The sequence below is a fragment of the Myotis daubentonii genome, chromosome 13 (genome assembly GCF_963259705.1).
Source record: "Myotis daubentonii chromosome 13, mMyoDau2.1, whole genome shotgun sequence".
Classification (NCBI taxonomy): Eukaryota; Metazoa; Chordata; class Mammalia; order Chiroptera; family Vespertilionidae; genus Myotis; species Myotis daubentonii.
The window spans coordinates 45068374-45087615 of NC_081852.1; the positions used below are offsets into that span (position 1 = coordinate 45068374).

At 46.2% G+C, this 19242-nt stretch overlaps 1 protein-coding gene across 2 annotated transcripts in view; it reads left to right on the top strand.

The window, feature by feature from the left end:
• The window catches only part of ABCC2 (ATP binding cassette subfamily C member 2), a 64448-nt gene that overhangs the window by 42433 nt on the left and 2773 nt on the right, over nt 1–19242 (top strand). For both annotated transcript variants that reach the window (XM_059661039.1, XM_059661040.1), the window contains 11 exons: nt 4805–4928; nt 5200–5335; nt 6004–6223; nt 6376–6530; nt 7989–8144; nt 9944–10143; nt 11867–11993; nt 14269–14370; nt 14794–14937; nt 15686–15844; nt 17043–17209. In XM_059661039.1, the coding sequence (XP_059517022.1) occupies nt 4805–4928; nt 5200–5335; nt 6004–6223; nt 6376–6530; nt 7989–8144; nt 9944–10143; nt 11867–11993; nt 14269–14370; nt 14794–14937; nt 15686–15844; nt 17043–17209 (1690 nt within the window). The remainder of the gene's footprint in view (nt 1–4804; nt 4929–5199; nt 5336–6003; nt 6224–6375; nt 6531–7988; nt 8145–9943; nt 10144–11866; nt 11994–14268; nt 14371–14793; nt 14938–15685; nt 15845–17042; nt 17210–19242) is intronic.

A 19242-nucleotide genomic window follows, 5' to 3' on the forward strand; every position in this document is an offset into this window, starting at 1 on the left:
ATGGTGAGACAGGCACAAGATAGGCATCCCCATTCTGAAAGGGAGAAATCAGAAGGAAAAAGAGGGTCATGAATTTCAAGTAAGTTCAAAACCTAGCAGGACAAGTTCCATTCGATTTTAAGGTTTAATAAGCATCTGGTTCTATTTTCTGAGATCACCAGGTGGTGGTCCCACCCCCTCCAGCCTTACAAAATGGTCCCAATCTCTGAAACTGGGAATCAGCCAATCCCTGGATTGCCTTCCAGGACATTTTTCCCTTTTCTTGAAGGATAATACATGTTCATGGCTAGATAGCTCTATCGACCCTATAGGATCCTAGAATTCTGACAGTGTTTCTTCATTTTGTCTTATTTCTATCCCCTACAGTCCAAGCTTGGAGCACTTTAAGATGGTTGATTGGGTCAAGTCACATGCCTAAGTTCTTTAGCAAATCTGCTCTTGAGCTTTTCTAGTAAATTTTTTGTTTTAGTTATTGTACTTTTCAACTCTAGTCTTTATTGATGTTCTCTATTTGGTGAGAACTTATTGTCATATTTTCCAGTAGATTTTTATATATTATTTTCATTTGTTTTTTAACATGTTTATAATAGCTGATTTAAAATCTTTGTTTGGTAAGTCCAATGTTGTGCTTCCTCATGAACAGTTTCTGTTGACTGCTTTTTTCCTGTGTATGGCCCCATAATTTCCTGCTTTTTTGTATATCTCATAATATTTTTTTTGTTGAAAACTGGCAATTTAAAATTACATAACCACGCTGGAAATAAGTATTCTCTCTCCACCCTCCTCTGCCAGGGTTTGTTGTGTTGTTCCACCCGTTTAGCTTTTCTGAACTAATTCTGTTAAGTCTGTATCCTTTGTCGTATGTGGCAACTGAAGTCTATCCGTGGTTGGCTGAGGGGTCAGTTAATGATGGAACATGATTTCCTTAAGTGCCGGAAACCAAAAAGTCATTCTGCCTTTTCTGAGAGACTGGGAGTAGGGAGTGGGGGCATGTCTTTATCACTCCAGCAAACAATTCACATTTCTGCCTTAGCCTTTGTTTTCTGCTTGCACATAGAGCCTGAAGGTAGCCAGAGGTAAGAGAGTAAGGTCAAGTTTTCCTTGGGCATGTGCACAGCCCTAATTCTAGATTTTCAGAAATATATTGAAGATATCAAAGCTCCTTATGAATATCTTATTCCCCTGCTTTTTCTTTCAAGGTTTTGGTCAGCTTCTTTTTTACCCCAACTTTTTTTAAATTAGTCTTTATTGTTGAGATTATTACAGATGTCCCTCTCCCCCCGGCCCCCATAGCTCCCTTCTACCCAGTTCCCACTGCATCCCAGGCCCTCACCACCCTATTGTCTGTGTCCATAGGTAATGCATACATGCATATAAGATCTTTGTCTAATCTCCTCCCACACCTCCCCACAGCCCCTTCCCTCTGAGAATCCTCAGTCCATTCCATTTTCATGCCCCTGATTCTATTCCATTCACTAGTTTATTCTGTTCATCAGATTTTTTATTCATTTGATTTTTAGATTCAATTATTAATAGATATGTATTTTTTGTCACTTTGTTGTTCATATTTTTTTATCTTTACCTTTTTCTTCTTCCTCTTCTTAAAGGATACCTTTCAGCATTTCATATAATACTGGTTTGGTGGTGATGAACTCCTTTAGCTTTTTCTTATCAGTGAAACTCTTTGTCTGACCTTCAATTCTGAATGATAGCTTTGCTGGATAAAGTAATCTTGGTTGTAGGTACTTGCTATTCATCACTTTGAATATTTCTTGCCACTCCCTTCTGGCCTGCATAGTTTCTGTTGAGAAATCAGCTGACAGTCATATGGGCACTCCCTTGTAGGTAACTAACTGTTTTTCTCTTTCTGCTTTTAAGATTTTCTCTTGTCTTTTGCCCTTGGCATTTTAACTATGATGTGTCTTGGTGTGGTCCTCTTTGAATTCCTCTTGTTTGGGGTAGACTATGCTTCCTGGACTTGTAAGTCTATTTCTTTCACCTGGTATGGGAAGTTTTCTGTCATTATTTCTTCAAATAGGTTTTCAATATCTTGCTCTCTCTCTTCTTCTGGAACCCCCATAATTTGGATGTTGGTATGCTTGAAGTTGTCCCAGAGGCTCCTTACACTATCTCCATATTTTTGGATTTTTTTTCTTTTTGCTCTTCTGGTTGGGTGTTTTTTGCTTCCTTGTATCTTTGACTTGATTCTTGGGATCCTCTAGTCTACTGTTGAATCTCTGTATATTATTCTTTATTTCAGCCAGTGTATGCTTAATTTCTGACTGGTTCTTTTCTTTTTTTTCTTTTTTCTTTTTTCCTTTTTTTTTTTTTTTTTGCATTCTCACTAAGATCCTTGAAGGTCTCACTAAGTTCCTTGGAGGTTTCTAGAAGATTCTTGAGTAACCTTATAACTGTGGTTTTGAACTCTATATCCAGTAGTTTGCTTTCTTCCATTTCTTTCATTTGTGACATGTTTCTTTGTCTCTGCATTTTGGCTGCTTCCCTGTGTTTGTTTCTATGTATTGGGTAGCTGCTAAGTCTCCTTGAGTTGATAGAGTGGCCTTGTGTAGTAGGTGTCCTACAGGGCCCAGTGGCTCAGCCTCCCCAATCACCTGAGGTGGACATTCTTGGTGCACCCCTTTGCGGGCTGTGTGCACAGTTTTGTTGTAGTTGAACCTTGAGTGCTGTTGATGTCACTGGGAGGAATTGACTGTGGGGACCAGCTGTGACTACAGTGGAAGAGCTGCTGTGCAGGAAACACCCTTATGGAGTAGGACTTGCTTCAGTGGGGCTTTGGTGCTCACTGAGTCTGCCCCTTGAGTGTGTTGCTTATGGATGTGAAGAGTTGTAATCTGGTCTCACACTGACCACTGGGTACACTGGCTCTTGGATCTCCAAGGAGATGCAAAGTCAGCCACTGCCTGGGGCCACCCAGCAGGAGCTACAGAGAGATATGCAGATTCCTCCTCTTTGTATCAGGTTTGGAAGTGCCCAGACAAGGCCCAGCTGTGAAGCAAGGCAGGATGGTGCTGGTGCCGGGTCTTGGGCCTTTTATTGATAGGTTTGGGGCTTCCTGACCTAGCTGAAGCTTGTTTGATAGAGTTTAGCCTGAGAAAGGACAGACTATTCATATGTGAAAACTGCTGTGCACAGCTTGGGTGGGGTTGTAAATTGGGTAGGGTGGGGTCTCAGGGAATCACCAGGGGAGAGCAAACAGAAATGACTGCCAGTCAGCCCTGCACTGGGAGGTCCCAGCACAGGAACAATGACAGCTGTGAGCACCTCCATCTGGAAGAAAGCTGCCCCCAAGTTCCTGCCCTGATGCCAGACAGTACAGTTTCTCCCTGTATGTGTCTGGGTCCCCCAGAGCCTCACCTGACGCTGGAGCTCAGAGGAAGTGGGAGCTTGTAAATTCAGTTCATGGTGCTGGCCTTTTAAGAAGAGCAGCTGGGTCTCCAGCAACCTGTGTGTCACTCAGCCCCAATCTGCACTGGTTTTTACAGTCCATAGTTCTTTTTGCCCATAGGGACTTCTTTCCCCAGCTCTGGAACCCTGGGCTGGGGGGCTGGTGTGGACCTGGGACCCCTCACTCCTCCAGGCGGCCTCCACAGAGGTGATCTCCCTACCGATTAAAAAAGTGGCACACACGGGTGCCAGATGAGCTCATTCTGCGCCTCCACACGTCCTACCAGTCTCAAGGTGCTTTCTTCTTTACGTTCTTCTAGTTGTAGTACTTCCACTCAACCAGCTTTCCAGCAGTTCTGGATGATCGTTGTTCTGTATTTTAGTTGTAATTTTGATGTGGTTGTGGGAGGCAGCAAGTACAGGTGTTTACTTATGTCGCCATCTTGGTTCTCTCTTACCCCAATTTTTATGACAACCACAAGTAAGCTGTGATGTTAAGCAATTGCTGCTGATTGTTTAAGGTAGCTCAAGTCAGGTCCAATAAAGACCAGCCCTGTGAATGGGGTTTTCCAGGGAATTGTCAGACAGGTCAAATAATAATTTTCCGGGGATGAGGTGTTTGGGGGAGTTCTAAACCAGTCTGTTCTCTCCAGCAGCTGCTAGGCTACTGTTTTTCGTGGTTACCATGATTATGAGGTTGTTGGTTTTCTAGGCTACAACAGATCTGAAGGGAGAGGGATGGGAATGTAGCAAATTAAATAATCACAAAACTTATTAGTCTTACTAAGATGTGGTTATTTTTATTAAATAAATGTTCCTTGGATTGTTGCAAGCTCTTGGCTAATTTTAGAGTTACAAAAAAGTTGATTTGGACAATTTTTTGCCAGCATTCTCATTGATGTTATGGAGGTAACAATTTCTTGAGATCCTTACTATACCATTATGTTGCCCAGGTTATGTTTACATTTTATTTTATTTTCAGGGATTTTTAAATGCTTTAAATTTATAAAAGTTTGTCAAAATATTTGAATTTCAAGAGCATTTTAAAATTTATACTTACCTCTTTAGTCACTTCTGGAGATTATAATTCCTGTGTTTGTCTACTATAATCCTTGAAACTTCCTTCCTGCTCCAAAGGAACTTAGAAGCTTCTGGGAATATTTTTCTCCTTTTGACCATTTTACTTTTAGGTGGAATATTAACTCATTTCTTCTTCATCCTGGTATTTCTCCATGAGTAAATATACCAAAAAATAGTATTTCTGGAGTAAAAAATTCCAGCCTATGTGTACATCTGGGATTTCTTGCTGAGCCCAGCAATATCAGAAAAGACATCTCTCTCCTTGTTCATATGGCTGTGAGAGCTCTGCACTCTCTCTAACCTTTGATGTGTCTCTTAGTCAACGAGGACAGTGGAGAAGAAGATGACTATGGGCTGATGACCAGTGTGGAGGAAGTCCCTCAGGACGTGGCCTCCTTTACCATGAGCAGAGAAAACAGCCTTCGTCGAACACTTAGCCGCAGGTTGGTCACCTACTCAGCTGGCACCCATCATCCCTTCCATATTTCCACTTGGTCATTCTCTTTTTCTATGTGGATAGCGGACACCATGAACACTCCCAACTCTCCCTTTGTTTCCTTGTCTGGGGAAGAGGGTTGGGGTTGTGTGATTCTCCAAGGCCACCTGCTCTGAAATGAATGTTGATGCAATCAGCGTGACTGACACCTGCTTTTAAGAAGACCCTCGGGATGCGGCTACATGCTCAGGAAAGCTTTCCCCCTTTCAATTTCTCAGATCGAGGTCTAGTAGCAGGCGTCTGAAGACCCTGAAAAACTCCTTGAGAACCCAGAATGTGAATACCCCGAAAGAGGAGAAAGAACTAGTGAAAGGACAAAAATTAATTGAGAAGGAATTCATACAAACTGGAAAGGTGAATACAACAGTAAAAAGTACCATTAGAGGTGATATAAGGCTTGGGATCCCAACATTTTCAAGTTTGATGACTTGAATACACATCTACAAAAGGGCTATGTCTTATGCTTGCTTTGCACATCTTTAAATTCATCACTGAAATGTTGGCAGATACTCAGAGCTTTCCATCAAATCATATTTTCATGAAGAATGGCATGGTTCCTGTGAATATCTTCATAGCACATTTCATGAGTGTTTGATTCCGTTCTGACATGTGGAGCAAATAATAAAACTGCTTTGAGATGCAATTCTGAGAGCCAGAGAACACTAATCCATCAACCTCAGTATACAATTCAAATTAATAAAAGTTAAAATTAAGGTCTTAAATTTAAGGTCTTAACTTACATCCAAATTCCTAAGACAAATTCCAGGCTCTGCAGTATAACTCCATTTGTCTCACTCCATTTTTCTATCTTCCCCTCTTAATTGCATGATTATTTACTTTGCATTGCATTTAAGCATTGATTATTAGCCTGGCCCAATGCACAAATGATAAGCAGACACCAAATTCTGCTACCCGCCATCCATTTTCCCAGGGACTTCACTCCCCCTGTGACTGGTATTCTAGGTAATTCTCCACCAAAAGCCATTAGGAATTCTACTAACATTGACATGGGGGCTTTGCAGGTCAAGTTCTCCATCTACCTGAAATACCTACAAGCAGTAGGATGGTGTTCAATTTTCTTCATCATCTTTGCCTATGTAACCAGTTTTGTGGCTTTGATTGGATCCAATCTCTGGCTCAGTGTTTGGACCAGTGACTCTAAAACCTTCAATGCCTCCAACTACCCAGCCTCTCAGAGGGATATGAGAATTGGCGTCTATGGAGCTCTGGGATTAACACAAGGTACGTCTGATGGCTATGATAGCCATTTCTTACATAATTTCTCTGATCAATGTACTTTGCCTGGAATCAGGGGAAAAATTGCCATTATGTCCTAGGCACAAGACTTCAGGGATCCATGTGCACAGCACTGACTAAACTGGTTCCATTTCTAGGTATATTTGTGCTCGTAGCAAATATCTTGAGTGTCTATGGTTTCACGCATGCATCAAACATCCTGCACAAGCAACTGCTGAACAATATCCTTCGAGCACCCATGAGTTTTTTTGACACAACACCCATAGGCCGGATTGTGAACAGGTTTGCTGGAGTAAGTATGTCAAGGGCTGTAAGGTTCTGCATGTGTATGCTGCGAATCTTTCTATTCTGACAGGGAAAGACTGCTCATGTCCCCTGGGCAACACTGTGTAGTTCTAGTTCTTTTGTTCATCAGCATGCAAATTATTTATTTGAGTACCTTGTGTGAGGTCTCAAAGATCCTATGAATACAGGACCGAATAAGTAGCTCACCATCTAGTGAGTAAGACATCCAAGGAAATAAAGGATTGTAATAAAATGTGATAAAACCCAAATAACAACAATGTGTACAATGGTGGTCTGGGAGTATAAAAGAGTGACAGGGAAAAGAGGTACTAGCTCAGTTTGGGTGATTGAGGGTGGCAAATGTGAGAAAAGGTGAGACTTGAGTTTAGTTATAGAAGTTAGCTAGGGAGATGGTGGGGACAGGGGATAGCTGGGTGGCAGTAGAAGCAGGATGAGAAGAATTAGTCCTTTATTACTGGACATATTATTACTTGCATTCTGATGTGACTTTGGGGAGGGAAATTAGACTCAAGAGTCATCCACTCTGTAGGATTCTCTTAGAAAACTATTATCCCTTATCCAGTTTGGCACACTTCAGAGATAATATAGACTCAATAATTTGATACTCACTTATTACTAATCCTAGAATCAATATAATCTAAGAAACATAGGCAAGGGAAACCCAAAAATATAATCCATTCCTGTGCATATTAAATCATCCATCCATCCACCCACCCACTCATTTGCTCATTTATACCCAACATGACATAAAGGTGATGTGGTAGTAAGACCCATTCGTTATCTCTAGTTAGAACACTGACCAGGCAGGGGTCATATTCACTCTCCATCTCCTTATCCCTTTGAAGCTCTATGCTTGACAGAAGAAACAACTTTCCATTCCTCATTGGGCCGGCGGTGCGGGGGGGGGGGGGGGGCAGTGAGGGCGGGGGGCAGGGGGTTGGGGGAACGGGAGGAGGCAGCGGTGAGAGGTGACAGGGCTTCTTCACTGGAGCCTCCAAACAAATGTTTATCGAATGGTTGTTATATGCCAGGCTCTGTTCTAGTACTCAACAGAATTAGGCCCTGTGTAAAGTTGGAATAATTGAACTGATTTGGTTATAGGGGGGCTTACCTTGTAAGGCTCTATTAACTTAGGGTGGTTACGAATGGTTTCATAAATTTAACAAATGGGAATTTCACTGAAAATAGTAAAAACCTTTGAAAAATCTATTAAAGGATGACTACCATATCTGTTTGAAATGATTTAGGAAGATAGAGAAATTACAGAAATAAGATTTGTTGTTAGCGTGAGCAGAACAGTCTATTGCAAATGAATATCATGAAATGATTACATGAAGGAATCACTGAGATCTCAGAATTGAGCAAGTTTCCTGCTGGAATCAGGGAAATCTAAAATGCCATGGGAACTCATTAATGCACCATCTCGCCTAATTATGTGCCCCAGGATATTTCCACCGTGGATGACACGCTCCCCGTGTCCTTGCGCAGCTGGATTCTGTGCTTCCTGGGGATCGTGAGCACCCTGTTCATGATCTGCTTGGCCACTCCAGCCTTCATCATCATCATCATTCCTCTCGGCATAATTTATGTGTCTGTTCAGGTAGGTTTGGAAATGGCTGGGTCTCCTTTCCTCTCTACACATAAAAGCCCAGGCTCCTTCCTGAGAACCTGCTCTTTTGTTTATTGCTAGTCACTCACTCCTCTCCAGCATCTTCGTCATTTACTCCTATACTGATATCCCCAGGAGCCCACAGGCCACTATCTGAAGCTGAAGTATCAGCACCAAGTAGTGTATGGGCCACAGCAGAGCTCACCTTAACTGCGGTCCCACTAGAAGCTTAATGGGGCGTATTTATGTTTAGGTCCAAGACCACTGTGAGGTTGGCTCTGTTCCTCACCAACCTCAGATCTTTCCGCCATCCTCTTCCTCTGGGCTTCTCTCATCATTCCGCTAGCCAGAGGGGAGGCTGGAGGCTTCTGTCCTATTCAGATGTAGGCTGTGGCCATCAGGGTGAAGAACATTGCTAAGAATCCTGAAACACCAATCATAAAAATATATGCACCCCTATGTTCATAGCAGCACAATAGCCAAGTGTCCATTCATAGGTGAGTGTATAAAAAAGAAGTGGTACATTTTTACCATGGAATACTATGCAGCTGTAAAAAAGAAGGATCCCTTACCCCTTAAGACAGCGTGTAGGGCCCTAGCTGGTTTGGCTCAGTGGACAGAGCATCAGCCTGTGGACTGAAGGGTCCCAGGTTTGATTCCAGTCAAGGGCACATGTGCAGGTTGCGGGCTCGATCATCCCCTGTAAGGGGTGTGCAGGAGGCAGCCAATCAATGATTCTCTCTCATCATTGATGTTTCTATCTCTCTCTCCCTTTCCCTTTCTCTCTGAAATCAATAAAAATATATTAAAAAAAAAAAAAAGACAGCATGTAGGGACCTGGAGAGCATTATGCTAAGCAAAATAAGCCAGTCACAGAAAGACAAACATCACATGATCTCACTCATATGTGGAATCTAATGGACAAAATAAACTGATGAACAAAATAGATCCAGAGACATTAAAACATGCAACAGACTGACAAATTTCAGAGGGAAGTAGATGGGTGAGAAGATATTAACCAAAGAATTTATATGTATCTAGTAGAGGCCTGGTGATGAAATTTGTGCACCGGGGCAGGGGGATCCCCTCAGCCCAGCCTTCACCCTCTCCAATCTGGGACCCCTCGGGGGATGTCCGACTCCCTCTCACAATCCAGGACTGCTAGCTCCTAACTGCTCACCTGCCTGCCTGCCTGATCGCCCCTAACCCCTCTGCCTGCTTGTCTGATCGCCCCTAACCACCTCTGCCTGCCTGCCTGTTCACCCCTAACTGCTCCCCTACTGGCCTGATCGCCCCTAATTGCCTCTGCTTCACCCCGCACCCGGGACCCAGGATTCCTTCCTCTGGCCAGTCGCAGGCATCTGGGACCCGTGCTTCCCTCCCTCTGGCCAGCCGCAGGTACCCAGGACCCGGGCCTACCTGGTCCCCATTCCTCTCTCGTGAGCTCATTTGTGCCTGGCTGGTCCCCATTCCTCTCTCCCCAGTGTTGAGTGTCTGAGCCATTAAGACGTGACAGTGTGAGGGCATGATGACCATTTACATATTAGCTCTTTATTATATAGGATGCATAACTCAGGGACAGACAATAGTGTAGTGAAGGCCTGGGGAGGGGGTGGGTGCGGGGTGGAGGGAGTCAGTGGGGGAAAAATGGGGGACCTCTGTAATACTTTCAACAGTAAAGATACGTTTTTAAAAAGGGTGAAGAATACTGGGTCATGGTCACAAGGGAAGCGGTGCGGCATATGGGACATGATTGTGTGACTAACTCACTCATTACTTTCGGGGTCCAGATATTTTATGTGGCCACTTCCCGCCAGCTGAGGCGTTTGGACTCAGTCACCAGGTCCCCACTCTACTCTTTCTTCAGTGAGACTGTGTCGGGTTTGCCCGTCATCCGTGCATTTCAGCACCAGCACCGATTTCTAAAACACAGTGAGGAGTTGATTGACACTAACCAGAAATGCGTCTATTCCTGGATTATCTCCAACAGGTGAGGCTTCCCTGGGTATTTACCCAAATGTGTGCTTTGGGGTTCTGCATGTTGGACACTAGCTGCAGGGGAACAGACATGGCCAATGATATGGAAGTCACTCTCGCCAAGCACGCCTATTATGTAAGTAGAGAGAAGAAAGCATGAGCTTCGGAGTCAGAGGCTGGGTCCCTGTGCCTGCTCTGCCATTTGCCGGGCTAGGTGAATTGCCTCCACCTCTCTAAGGGAAGCCTCATTTTTTTTTTTTCCACAATGGCTGGAACACAGCCTCTATCACAGGCGTTGGTGCAAGTCAAATGACCTCTGTGAGCATTGTGTGACCCAGGTGCTACACAGGTGTCGGGTGACCTGGGCCTTCTCTGTTTGCTTCCCTGGGAGTGAATGTGAGATTCTCCACAGGCAGGGGAACTCTTTGTAGGGTGGTGGAAAAAGAAGAAGCTGGAGAGAGGAGAGCTGGGAATTTTCAGGGAAAGCCAATGAAAAGTTCACATCCTGTGGGGTGAATTCCCGAGAAAGGTGAGCATTCTTCACTTCTCCGGCATCACTGGACCCTGGCAAAAAGTGGCAGGTCCTTGAAGGAAGACAGTTTTGTAGAGGAAGTAAAAATTCTCGAGTGCCTTCCACATTGTCTTGAGATATGAAGGGCAGGCTCATGATCTCAGTATTAGTTGGAACAGGGAGAGGTCAGGAATTTGATTGTAAAGATATTTGATTTCTTAGGTACGTTTCAAGAAGGAAACAGGCATATAGATCATTCCTATTGGATGCTCATTGTAAATATGCATCATATTTATTTGTACAATGCTAGGTTTACTGGTTCAAATTTCTTTAAATACATTTTATTTGGAAAAGTCAATTTTTTAGAAAATATATTTTTATTGATTTCAGAGAGGACAGGAGAAGGAAAGAGAGAGAGAGAGAGAGAGAGAGAGAGAGAGAGCGAGAGATGACAAGAGAGGATTGTTGATCAGCTGCCTCCTGCATGCCCCCACTGGGGATCAGGCCCGCAGCCCAGGCATGCACCCTGACCGGGAATCAAAATGTGACCCTCTGGTTCACAGGTCAATGCTCAACTACTGAGCCATGCCAGCTGGGCAGAAAAGTCAATTTTTATAAATTATGTCTATCTCTGTCCTATTCGGTTCTCTGCAGTTGATCACTCTATGATCAAGTCGCACCTAACCTCTCCCCACCCCACCCCCATCTTCTTCTCTACCTTTTCAAATCATGAAATCAGACAGGATACATTGAGCCCTGCTGTGATGCTACATGTGGATTATCTCTGGCATTATTTTCCTTGCCTAATCAGAAGAAATCACTTGAAACATTCGTTAAAAATGCAGGTTCCCGACCCCCATTCTAAGCCCCTTGAGTCAGAATTTCTTGGGGAAGTGTCCAAACATTTTTTTTGCATGGTTTTGTATATTTTTAACAATTGCCCCAGATGATTCTTAGGATTTGGCAAGTTTGGGAGACATTGAACCATAGGATTCCCTTAGTTTAGGAAACTCCTCTAGTATCTTTAAAATGCAATTTATTTTCTAAAATCCAACTTGAAAGACTTTAGGAACACCTGGTATAGTCAAGTCAAAGCACCTGCTAAGAACACCATTCTACCAACTTGAGCCCCCTGAGAATGTTCTAGAAACATCTATGCTGCTAGGTAAGGTAAGAAAGTGGATACCTCTCGGTAACACCCCTCTCTGGTTCTATTGTCCCGCAGGTGGCTTGCAGTTCGTTTGGAGCTGGTTGGGAACCTGATTGTCTTCTTTTCATCCTTGATGATAGTTATTTTCAAAATGAACCTAAGCGGGGAAGTTGTGGGCTTTGTTCTGTCCAATGCACTCAATGTGAGTCTGAAGGTTGGGAGTTTGGATAAATTAGTGCACTTATTCTTAAGTTGTGTCTAGAATATGCCATGAGGTCCATGCTCTGATTCTTTTCTAGATCCAGAGGCACTGGGGAGACTGAGGTTCAAACCCTGGCTCCGTCTCTGACTAACTGTGTCACCCATGGACATGCTCTTCACGCTTTCTAAATAGGTTTCAGTGTCATCTGGACATAAATGTTGTTGCCCTTGGGAGTTAAGAAAGCAATTTCATATGATTCAACCGAATAGTTCCTTGTCTCTTTGCCTCTTTGCTTGATTCTAGTCGAAAGAGAGAGAAACTTAGTTTCTTTTCCATAATATAGCAGTAACCAGAAAGTCTTTTGAACAAATAACTTCTATGATTGTTTTTCTTAGATCACAGAATAATTGAAGGTAATTCTAGTAAAGAACAGAGAGCCCAATAAAACTATCTATTGCATCCCCAGTGTGGCTAGGGAATAAATGTTAAGATATTATTTCCTAGCACCTAAGACAGAGGTTGGCACTACAGTAAATATTCAATAAGTGAGACTCATTTAATGAGTCATTGGGCCATCTTGCATGGTATCTCTTTGAAGTAATATACCAGAGGTTTTCATAGCTACCAGCACACTCTACATGCTTCTGTCTTCAGTAGAAGATAATGAGGCCCAAGGTGGTCACAGCGGGCACCCAAAAGGACCCAGTTGTTCACCAGAATGCCACTCGGTTTGTGCACTGCTTCTTCCTCTGCCCATTTCTAGGCTTAATAACCCAGGAGAGATGGGGCAAGGAATTAGATAATTTTTGTACTGAACCAAAGCATAAGCATTCAATATGAAAAGTTTCATGTGGTTCAGCCTACACAGAGCGGTTACTCTCAGTCCCCATGACCCTGTGCTCTCCTCTCCAACCACCATTCACTCAATGGAAACACCCAGGTTTGAGTCTTTGCCTGAGTGAAGCCTGCATGTGAGTAATCTGCAGATTCCCCAGCCTCTAGACTGGCCTGGATCATGACAGCCCACTTACTGGTGGCTGGATACATCTTTGTATTGGCAGGAAGGCGCCTGGAGTTTACTCTGATAAAGGAGGATGAGGATCCATGTGGGTGTCCCACCTTGAGGGATGGGTTCTCAATGGAGCTGTTGTAAATTGAGAGCAGAGAGAAGCAGCAGCTTTTTGGAAGGCCTTTTCCTACCTTGTGTCTTTTCTTTCTTTTTTAAAAAAATATACTTTATTGATTTTTTACAGAGAGGAAGAGGGATAGAGAGTTAGAAACATTGATGAGAGAGAAACATCGATCAGCTGCCTCCTGCACACTCCCCACTGGGTATGTGCCCGCAACCAAGGTACATGCCCTTGACCGGAATTGAACCTGGGACCCTTGAGTCCGCAGGCCGACGCTCTATCCACTGAGCCAAACCGGTTAGGGCTCTTTTTTTTTTTTTTTTTTTTTAGCATGTATTTATTGATTTCAGAGAGGAAGAGAGAGGGAGAGAGAGATAGAAACATCAATGATGAGAGAGAATTATCAATTGGCTGCCTCCTGCATGCCCTGCACTGGGGCTTGAGCCTGCAACCTGAACATGTGTCCTGACTGGGAATCGAACCGTGACCTCCTGATTCATAAGTCGACTCTCAACCACTGAGCCACGCTGACTGGGCCCATGTTTCTTTTCTTATGCTTCCCCATTTGCAGAAGGCCCACCACCCTTCCCACAAAGAACAGTAGGCTTACAGACAAGAGGGTCAAGTGTTGCCCTAACCGGTTTGGCTCAGTGGATAGAGCGACGGCCTGTGGACTGAAGGGTCCCAGGTTCAATTCCAGTCAAGGGCATGTACCTTGGTTGCGGGCACAGCCCCAGTAGGGGGTGTGCAGGAGGCAGCTGATCGATGTTTTTCTCTCATCGATGTTTCTAACTATCCCTCTCCCTTCCTCTCTGTAAAAAATCAATAAAATATATTTTTTTAAAAAGAGGGCCAAGGGTCGGTCCCATTCCACCAAAGCCAGCTTCTCTAGCCCCAGTTGTAGCCCAAAGTCAGCCCAGACACCCTTTCGTGTGAGCACCACACAGTTGTCCTCCAGCCATTTGATACACTGGTCTCCATTCCTCCCCAAAGAGGTGAACATTGGTACTTACACGCCCCTTGCTCCCTCGTAGAGCTCGGCATAATGCTGGGTGCAAAGTAGGCACTGGATTGACCTTGTGGTTTGATGAGTTACGTTGGTTTCTGAGCCTGACGTGATCTCTGTTCTTCTGGTTTTTCTGTAGATCACACAAACCTTAAACTGGCTAGTGAGGATGACGTCAGAAGTCGAGACCAACATTGTGGCTGTTGAGCGAATAACTGAGTACATAAATGTGGAAAATGAGGTAAGAGGGCATGAGAGGAAGGCAAAGAAAAAGGTGTGGGTCCCTTGAGAGAGCACCTTCTCCTGGCCTAGAAGATGTGGTGTCTAAAAGGTCCTCCTAAACGTTTCCCCTGTTCTAACTCAAATGCCCAATTTCCTGAAACTTAGAATAGGAAATGGTTTGGGGGAAGTCAGGTCCTGGAAGGCACCACGTTGAATGGTGGCTTCACTCTGGAGGCCCACCGAGCAAACCTGTGGGATAGGTTTCTTTGATTGAATACGGTAGAACCTCTGGAAGTCCCAGTCTAGTTCAGTCTATTGAATGCAGGTGCCCCCGGTGGCTGGGACACGGCTACCTTTCTACCGCTCTGCGACTTGAGTCCCACGGGCGCTGTTCAGCGAGCTGGCTCCATGTAAGGCGCTTCTCCTCCTGTCTCCCCGCCAGGCACCCTGGGTGACTGAGAAGAGGCCCCCAGCAGGTTGGCCCAGCAAAGGGGAGATTCAGTTTAACAACTACCAAGTACGGTACCGGCCTGAGCTGGATCTGGTGCTGAAAGGGATCACTTGTGACATCAGGAGCCAGGAGAAGGTAGGTGGGGCTGAAGAAAAGCCTAGATGTGAGTCCTTGTGATGAGAGGACTGTTGGACACAGAGGTGGTGACCACCCGGGCTCTGGGCTGTCATCATTCGGTGGAGTGACAGGATGGGGCACTTTCTCCTGGGGAAATGTAAGGACACAGTGCCACCGCCAGAGGGCAGGATATCCACATGGGATCAGTTAGACTTACCGGGCTGTACGGGCTTTCTGCTCAGTCCTGCCCTGCCCCCTTGCTGCCCCCTCCCCCCTGCCCCCCCCCCCCCCCACTTGCTTCTCCAGTCGCTGAGGAGGGCTCATTTCCTGAAAGGGCTGGGGCAGGCAGAGGAGGTCAGGAAACACGTGGCTTGGGGGAAGAACTGGTAAGAACCACAGTGTGGAGGTTCTCCCTGTAGAGAGAACAGCCTAGTTCTCCTTCTGATTGGCAAAGTCCTGCACCCTCGTTGGGTGTCCTTGTTCCCTGAGGACTTGGGGTCTGCTGTAGGGCCAGAAAATACCTGGGGACGAATGCTGAGGTCTAGGTCAGGGCCTGGTTCTCAGCTGATGGCAGGCCCAGTCCTTCCAATAGTAATTGTAGTACAGCTGCTGATGTGTCCATTTCCAGCAATCACTGTGGTTCTCAGCAAGCACGTTCAGGAGGTGGGATGGAACAGCCCTCTTCTCCTCTCTCCACCCGCCCCAGGCTAAATGTTTATCCACCATGAATTATATGGTGAACTAACTGCAAAGGATCTCTTCACAGATTGGTGTGGTGGGCAGGACCGGAGCTGGGAAGTCGTCCCTGACAAACAGCCTCTTCAGAATCCTAGAGGCTTCCGGTGGCCAGATCATCATTGATGGGGTAGATATCGCTTCCATTGGGCTCCACGACCTCCGAGAGAAACTGACCATCATCCCCCAGGTGAGCTCTAGAACTTACTCTGCCCCACTTGGAGGGGCCAGGGGGGAACAGGTACAGGAAACGTGTGCTTCAGAGAGGGAGGGAGGGAGGAGAGAGAGACACATCAACAATGAGAGAGAATCATTGATTGGCTGCCTCCTGCACGCCCCCTGCTGGAGATCCAGCCCACAACCTGGGCATGTGCCCTGGTCCGGAATCGAACCGTGACCTTCTGGTTCATGGGACGACAGTCAGCCACTGCGCCACACGGCCTGGGCTGTGCGTCTTCTTGATGCAGATTCAGTTAGCAGCGCCGTTTCTGCAGTCTGCCCGGCGCCTCTGGGCTAGTTCCCTACGACGCCCTGTTTCCAGAACTTACAAAAATAAGTTCTGCGTGTTTTTGCTGATATGCTTGTGTGGCTGCCGGTATCCAGTCAGTAGGTGGCAGCAACACAACAGGAGTCAAAGAAAGCAGATGATTATTTAGCTTTTCTATAGCCCATCACGGTTTGCAAGACCCTTTGCAATCAGCATTAGCAGTTTTGCCACTGAAGCTTGAAACCATTAAGCTTTATATTCCCCATTTGACATGGTTAGCAGACAGGGGAGGGAGTTTGCTGCAGATTTCTGTCAGCAAGCCCACACTCGGTGCATCAGCAAGAAACGCTTCCCCCGGCTTCCTCTCTGGACCCCACCAGAAAGGACTGCCCTGGGGGCCTCTCGGTGGTGTGGGGGTCCTCATTAGAGCTGGGTCCTCTGCTCACTCAGCCAGGCTTCGGCGCTGGGTTTGGTGTGCCTGGTGTTTGCTCAGCTTCATGCACTCTCTCCTCCAGCCTCTCCAAAGGCCGCATGAATTCTTCCCCCGGGACTGTGCCGCCCTCGATCCCTCCCCCTCCGCACCATGAGTCTTCATTTGGGAGTGTGGGAGGTTCTTTCTACTTTTTAAAGAGGTGCTGAGGCAATTTTGGAAATTCATAAATGCATCTCAGAATGAAAAGCAAAACAACAAAAAACAAACGAAGGATTCCTCCTACTCCTGTGCTTAGCTCCCCGCTGGCAGCCACTCTCAACCTTCAGTGGGAAACTTCACAAAAGCCTGGCCACGAACCAGCCTTCCCTCCCAGGCCCGTCCCATCCTATCCGCTTTCTCCTGGCCACAAGGACGGCTGGTCCTTTCCTGTCATTCGCCCCAGCGGCCCCTTCATCCCTTGACTTGCAGGATCCCGTCCTGTTCTCTGGAAGCCTGAGGGTGAATCTAGACCCTTTCAACAGCTACTCAGATGAGGAGGTTTGGAAGGCCCTGGAGCTGGTTCACCTCAAACCCTTTGTGGCCAACCTGCAACTTGGCTTGTCCCACGAGCTGACAGAGGCTGGTGACAACCTAAGGTAATGTTTGCTAACCCACTTCCCGCAGGCACCGAGAGGAGCCAGGGGCAGGACTCCGTTGTTCCTTGAGCCAGAGGTGCCTGGCATCCTGGATGGGCACTCTCCAGGTCTAGTTCCGAATGCGTAAAGCGAACCGGCTGTGAAAATGGCGTGAGAGAATGGGTGTGGAACTCGTGAAAACCTTGGCTACAATGTGTGCCCTCACGAGACATTTCACAAAGTGAGCCTACAGGTCCCCGTGGGGGAGGGTTTGCTCTCAGCTGCTCACTGCAATCAGGACGGAAACGGTCCTGACGCCTGGTCCAACCCAGGAAGTCTGATTTCATGGTACGAGGTGTAGACTGGACGTGGGAGTTCCAAAGGCTCCCCTGGGGTTGCTGTGGGCCTCCCAGTTTGAGCAGCACTGGTCGAAAGGCATGCGGATGACGGGGACTGGTATCCGCAGAGTTTGGGGGGGCACCTGAAACACCTTAAACCAGCAGAGAGGCCCTCAGCTTCCCTGTTCTCCTCACCTCTCCAGAGATTGTCTGTATATGTTGACACTTCATACTTCTGGCCTTCACTATGTCTTTAAGAAGCTGTCCTGGCATTTTCCCTGTGAAAGTTGGGTTCCCCCCCCCCCCCCGACACACACACACACACTGAAGGCCAGCCCTCAGCCACAGCCCGCTGCTCAGAGGTACGCCTTGCTGCAGTCCCGGGTGCCTTCAGAATGCTGGGATGGGCATGGACCATTAACAGGTGTAGCTCATAAGAGAAGGGATGCTCAGTAACTCAATTAGTGCATCAGCAACTCTGGCTTCACCTGTGAATTTGTTAGAAAAGCAGGCTATTGACCTGAGTCTGCATTTTAGTAAGATCCCCAGCTGATTTTTTGTGTATATTACAGTTTGAGAAACAATGACTAGAGCATTGATTTTTAACACGTTTTATTGAATTTTTAGAGAGAGAAGATGGGAGAGGGAGAGAGAGAGAGAAACATCGATGTGAGAAGCATCAATCGGCTGCCTCCTGCACGCCCCCTACTGGGAATAGAGCCTGCAACCTGGGCACGTGCCCTGACTGGCAATTCAACCAGTAACCTTTCGGTGCACGGGATGATGCCCAAGCAATCGAGCCACACTGGCCAGGGCAAGGCATTAATTCTTTTTGTTGTTAATCCTCACCTGAGGATATTTTTCCATTGATTTTTTTTTTTTGAGAAAGAGAGAGAGAGAGAGAGAGAAAGGGAGGAGGAGAGACAGAGAGAGCATCAATGTGAGAGAGACACGTCGATTGGTTGCCTCCCTCCTGTGCCCAGACAGACCCGGGCTGGGGATCCAGCCTGCAACTGTGGCACATGCCCTTGGCCAGAATCAAACCCAGGACCTTTCAGTCCACAGGCTGATGGTCTATCCACGGAGCCAAACTGGCTAGGCCCGGGCAAGAGCATTGATTCTTAACCATGACGCAGACTAGAATCACTTAGCAATCTTTAAAAAAATAAAAAGTCCTAACTGGTTTGGTTCAGTGGATAGAGTGTCAGCCCTTGGACTTAAGAGTCCTGGGTTCGATTCCGATCCAGGGCATGTACCTTGGTTGCAGGCTAGATCCCCAGTAGGGAGCTTGCAGATGGCAGCTGATCGATGTTTCTCTCTCATTGATGTTTCTAACTCTCTAGCCTTCTCCCTTCCTCTCTGTAAAAATCAATAAAAAATATATTAAAAAAAAATCTCAGTGCCTAGACTGCAGCCCAGACCAGCTGGATCAGGGGCCCAGGTGACACTTGTAAGCTTTGATGTAGAAGGCATCGTGTTTGCTTGTCCTCAGCAACAGAGAGAGGCACTAGCAGGACTTAAGTGGGCCTTTAGGCCTGTGAAATAGGCCATTCAAACATTCAGTCAGCAAATATACACTGAGCAGCGAGTACATGCAAGCACTGCAGACACAGAGGAAGATGACACAGACACACCCCGGCCTCCTAGTGCTTAGAGCTTCATGGAGAAGACAGGCCTGTCCGCGTAAAGGCCAGGCAGTGAATGCTGCAGACACTG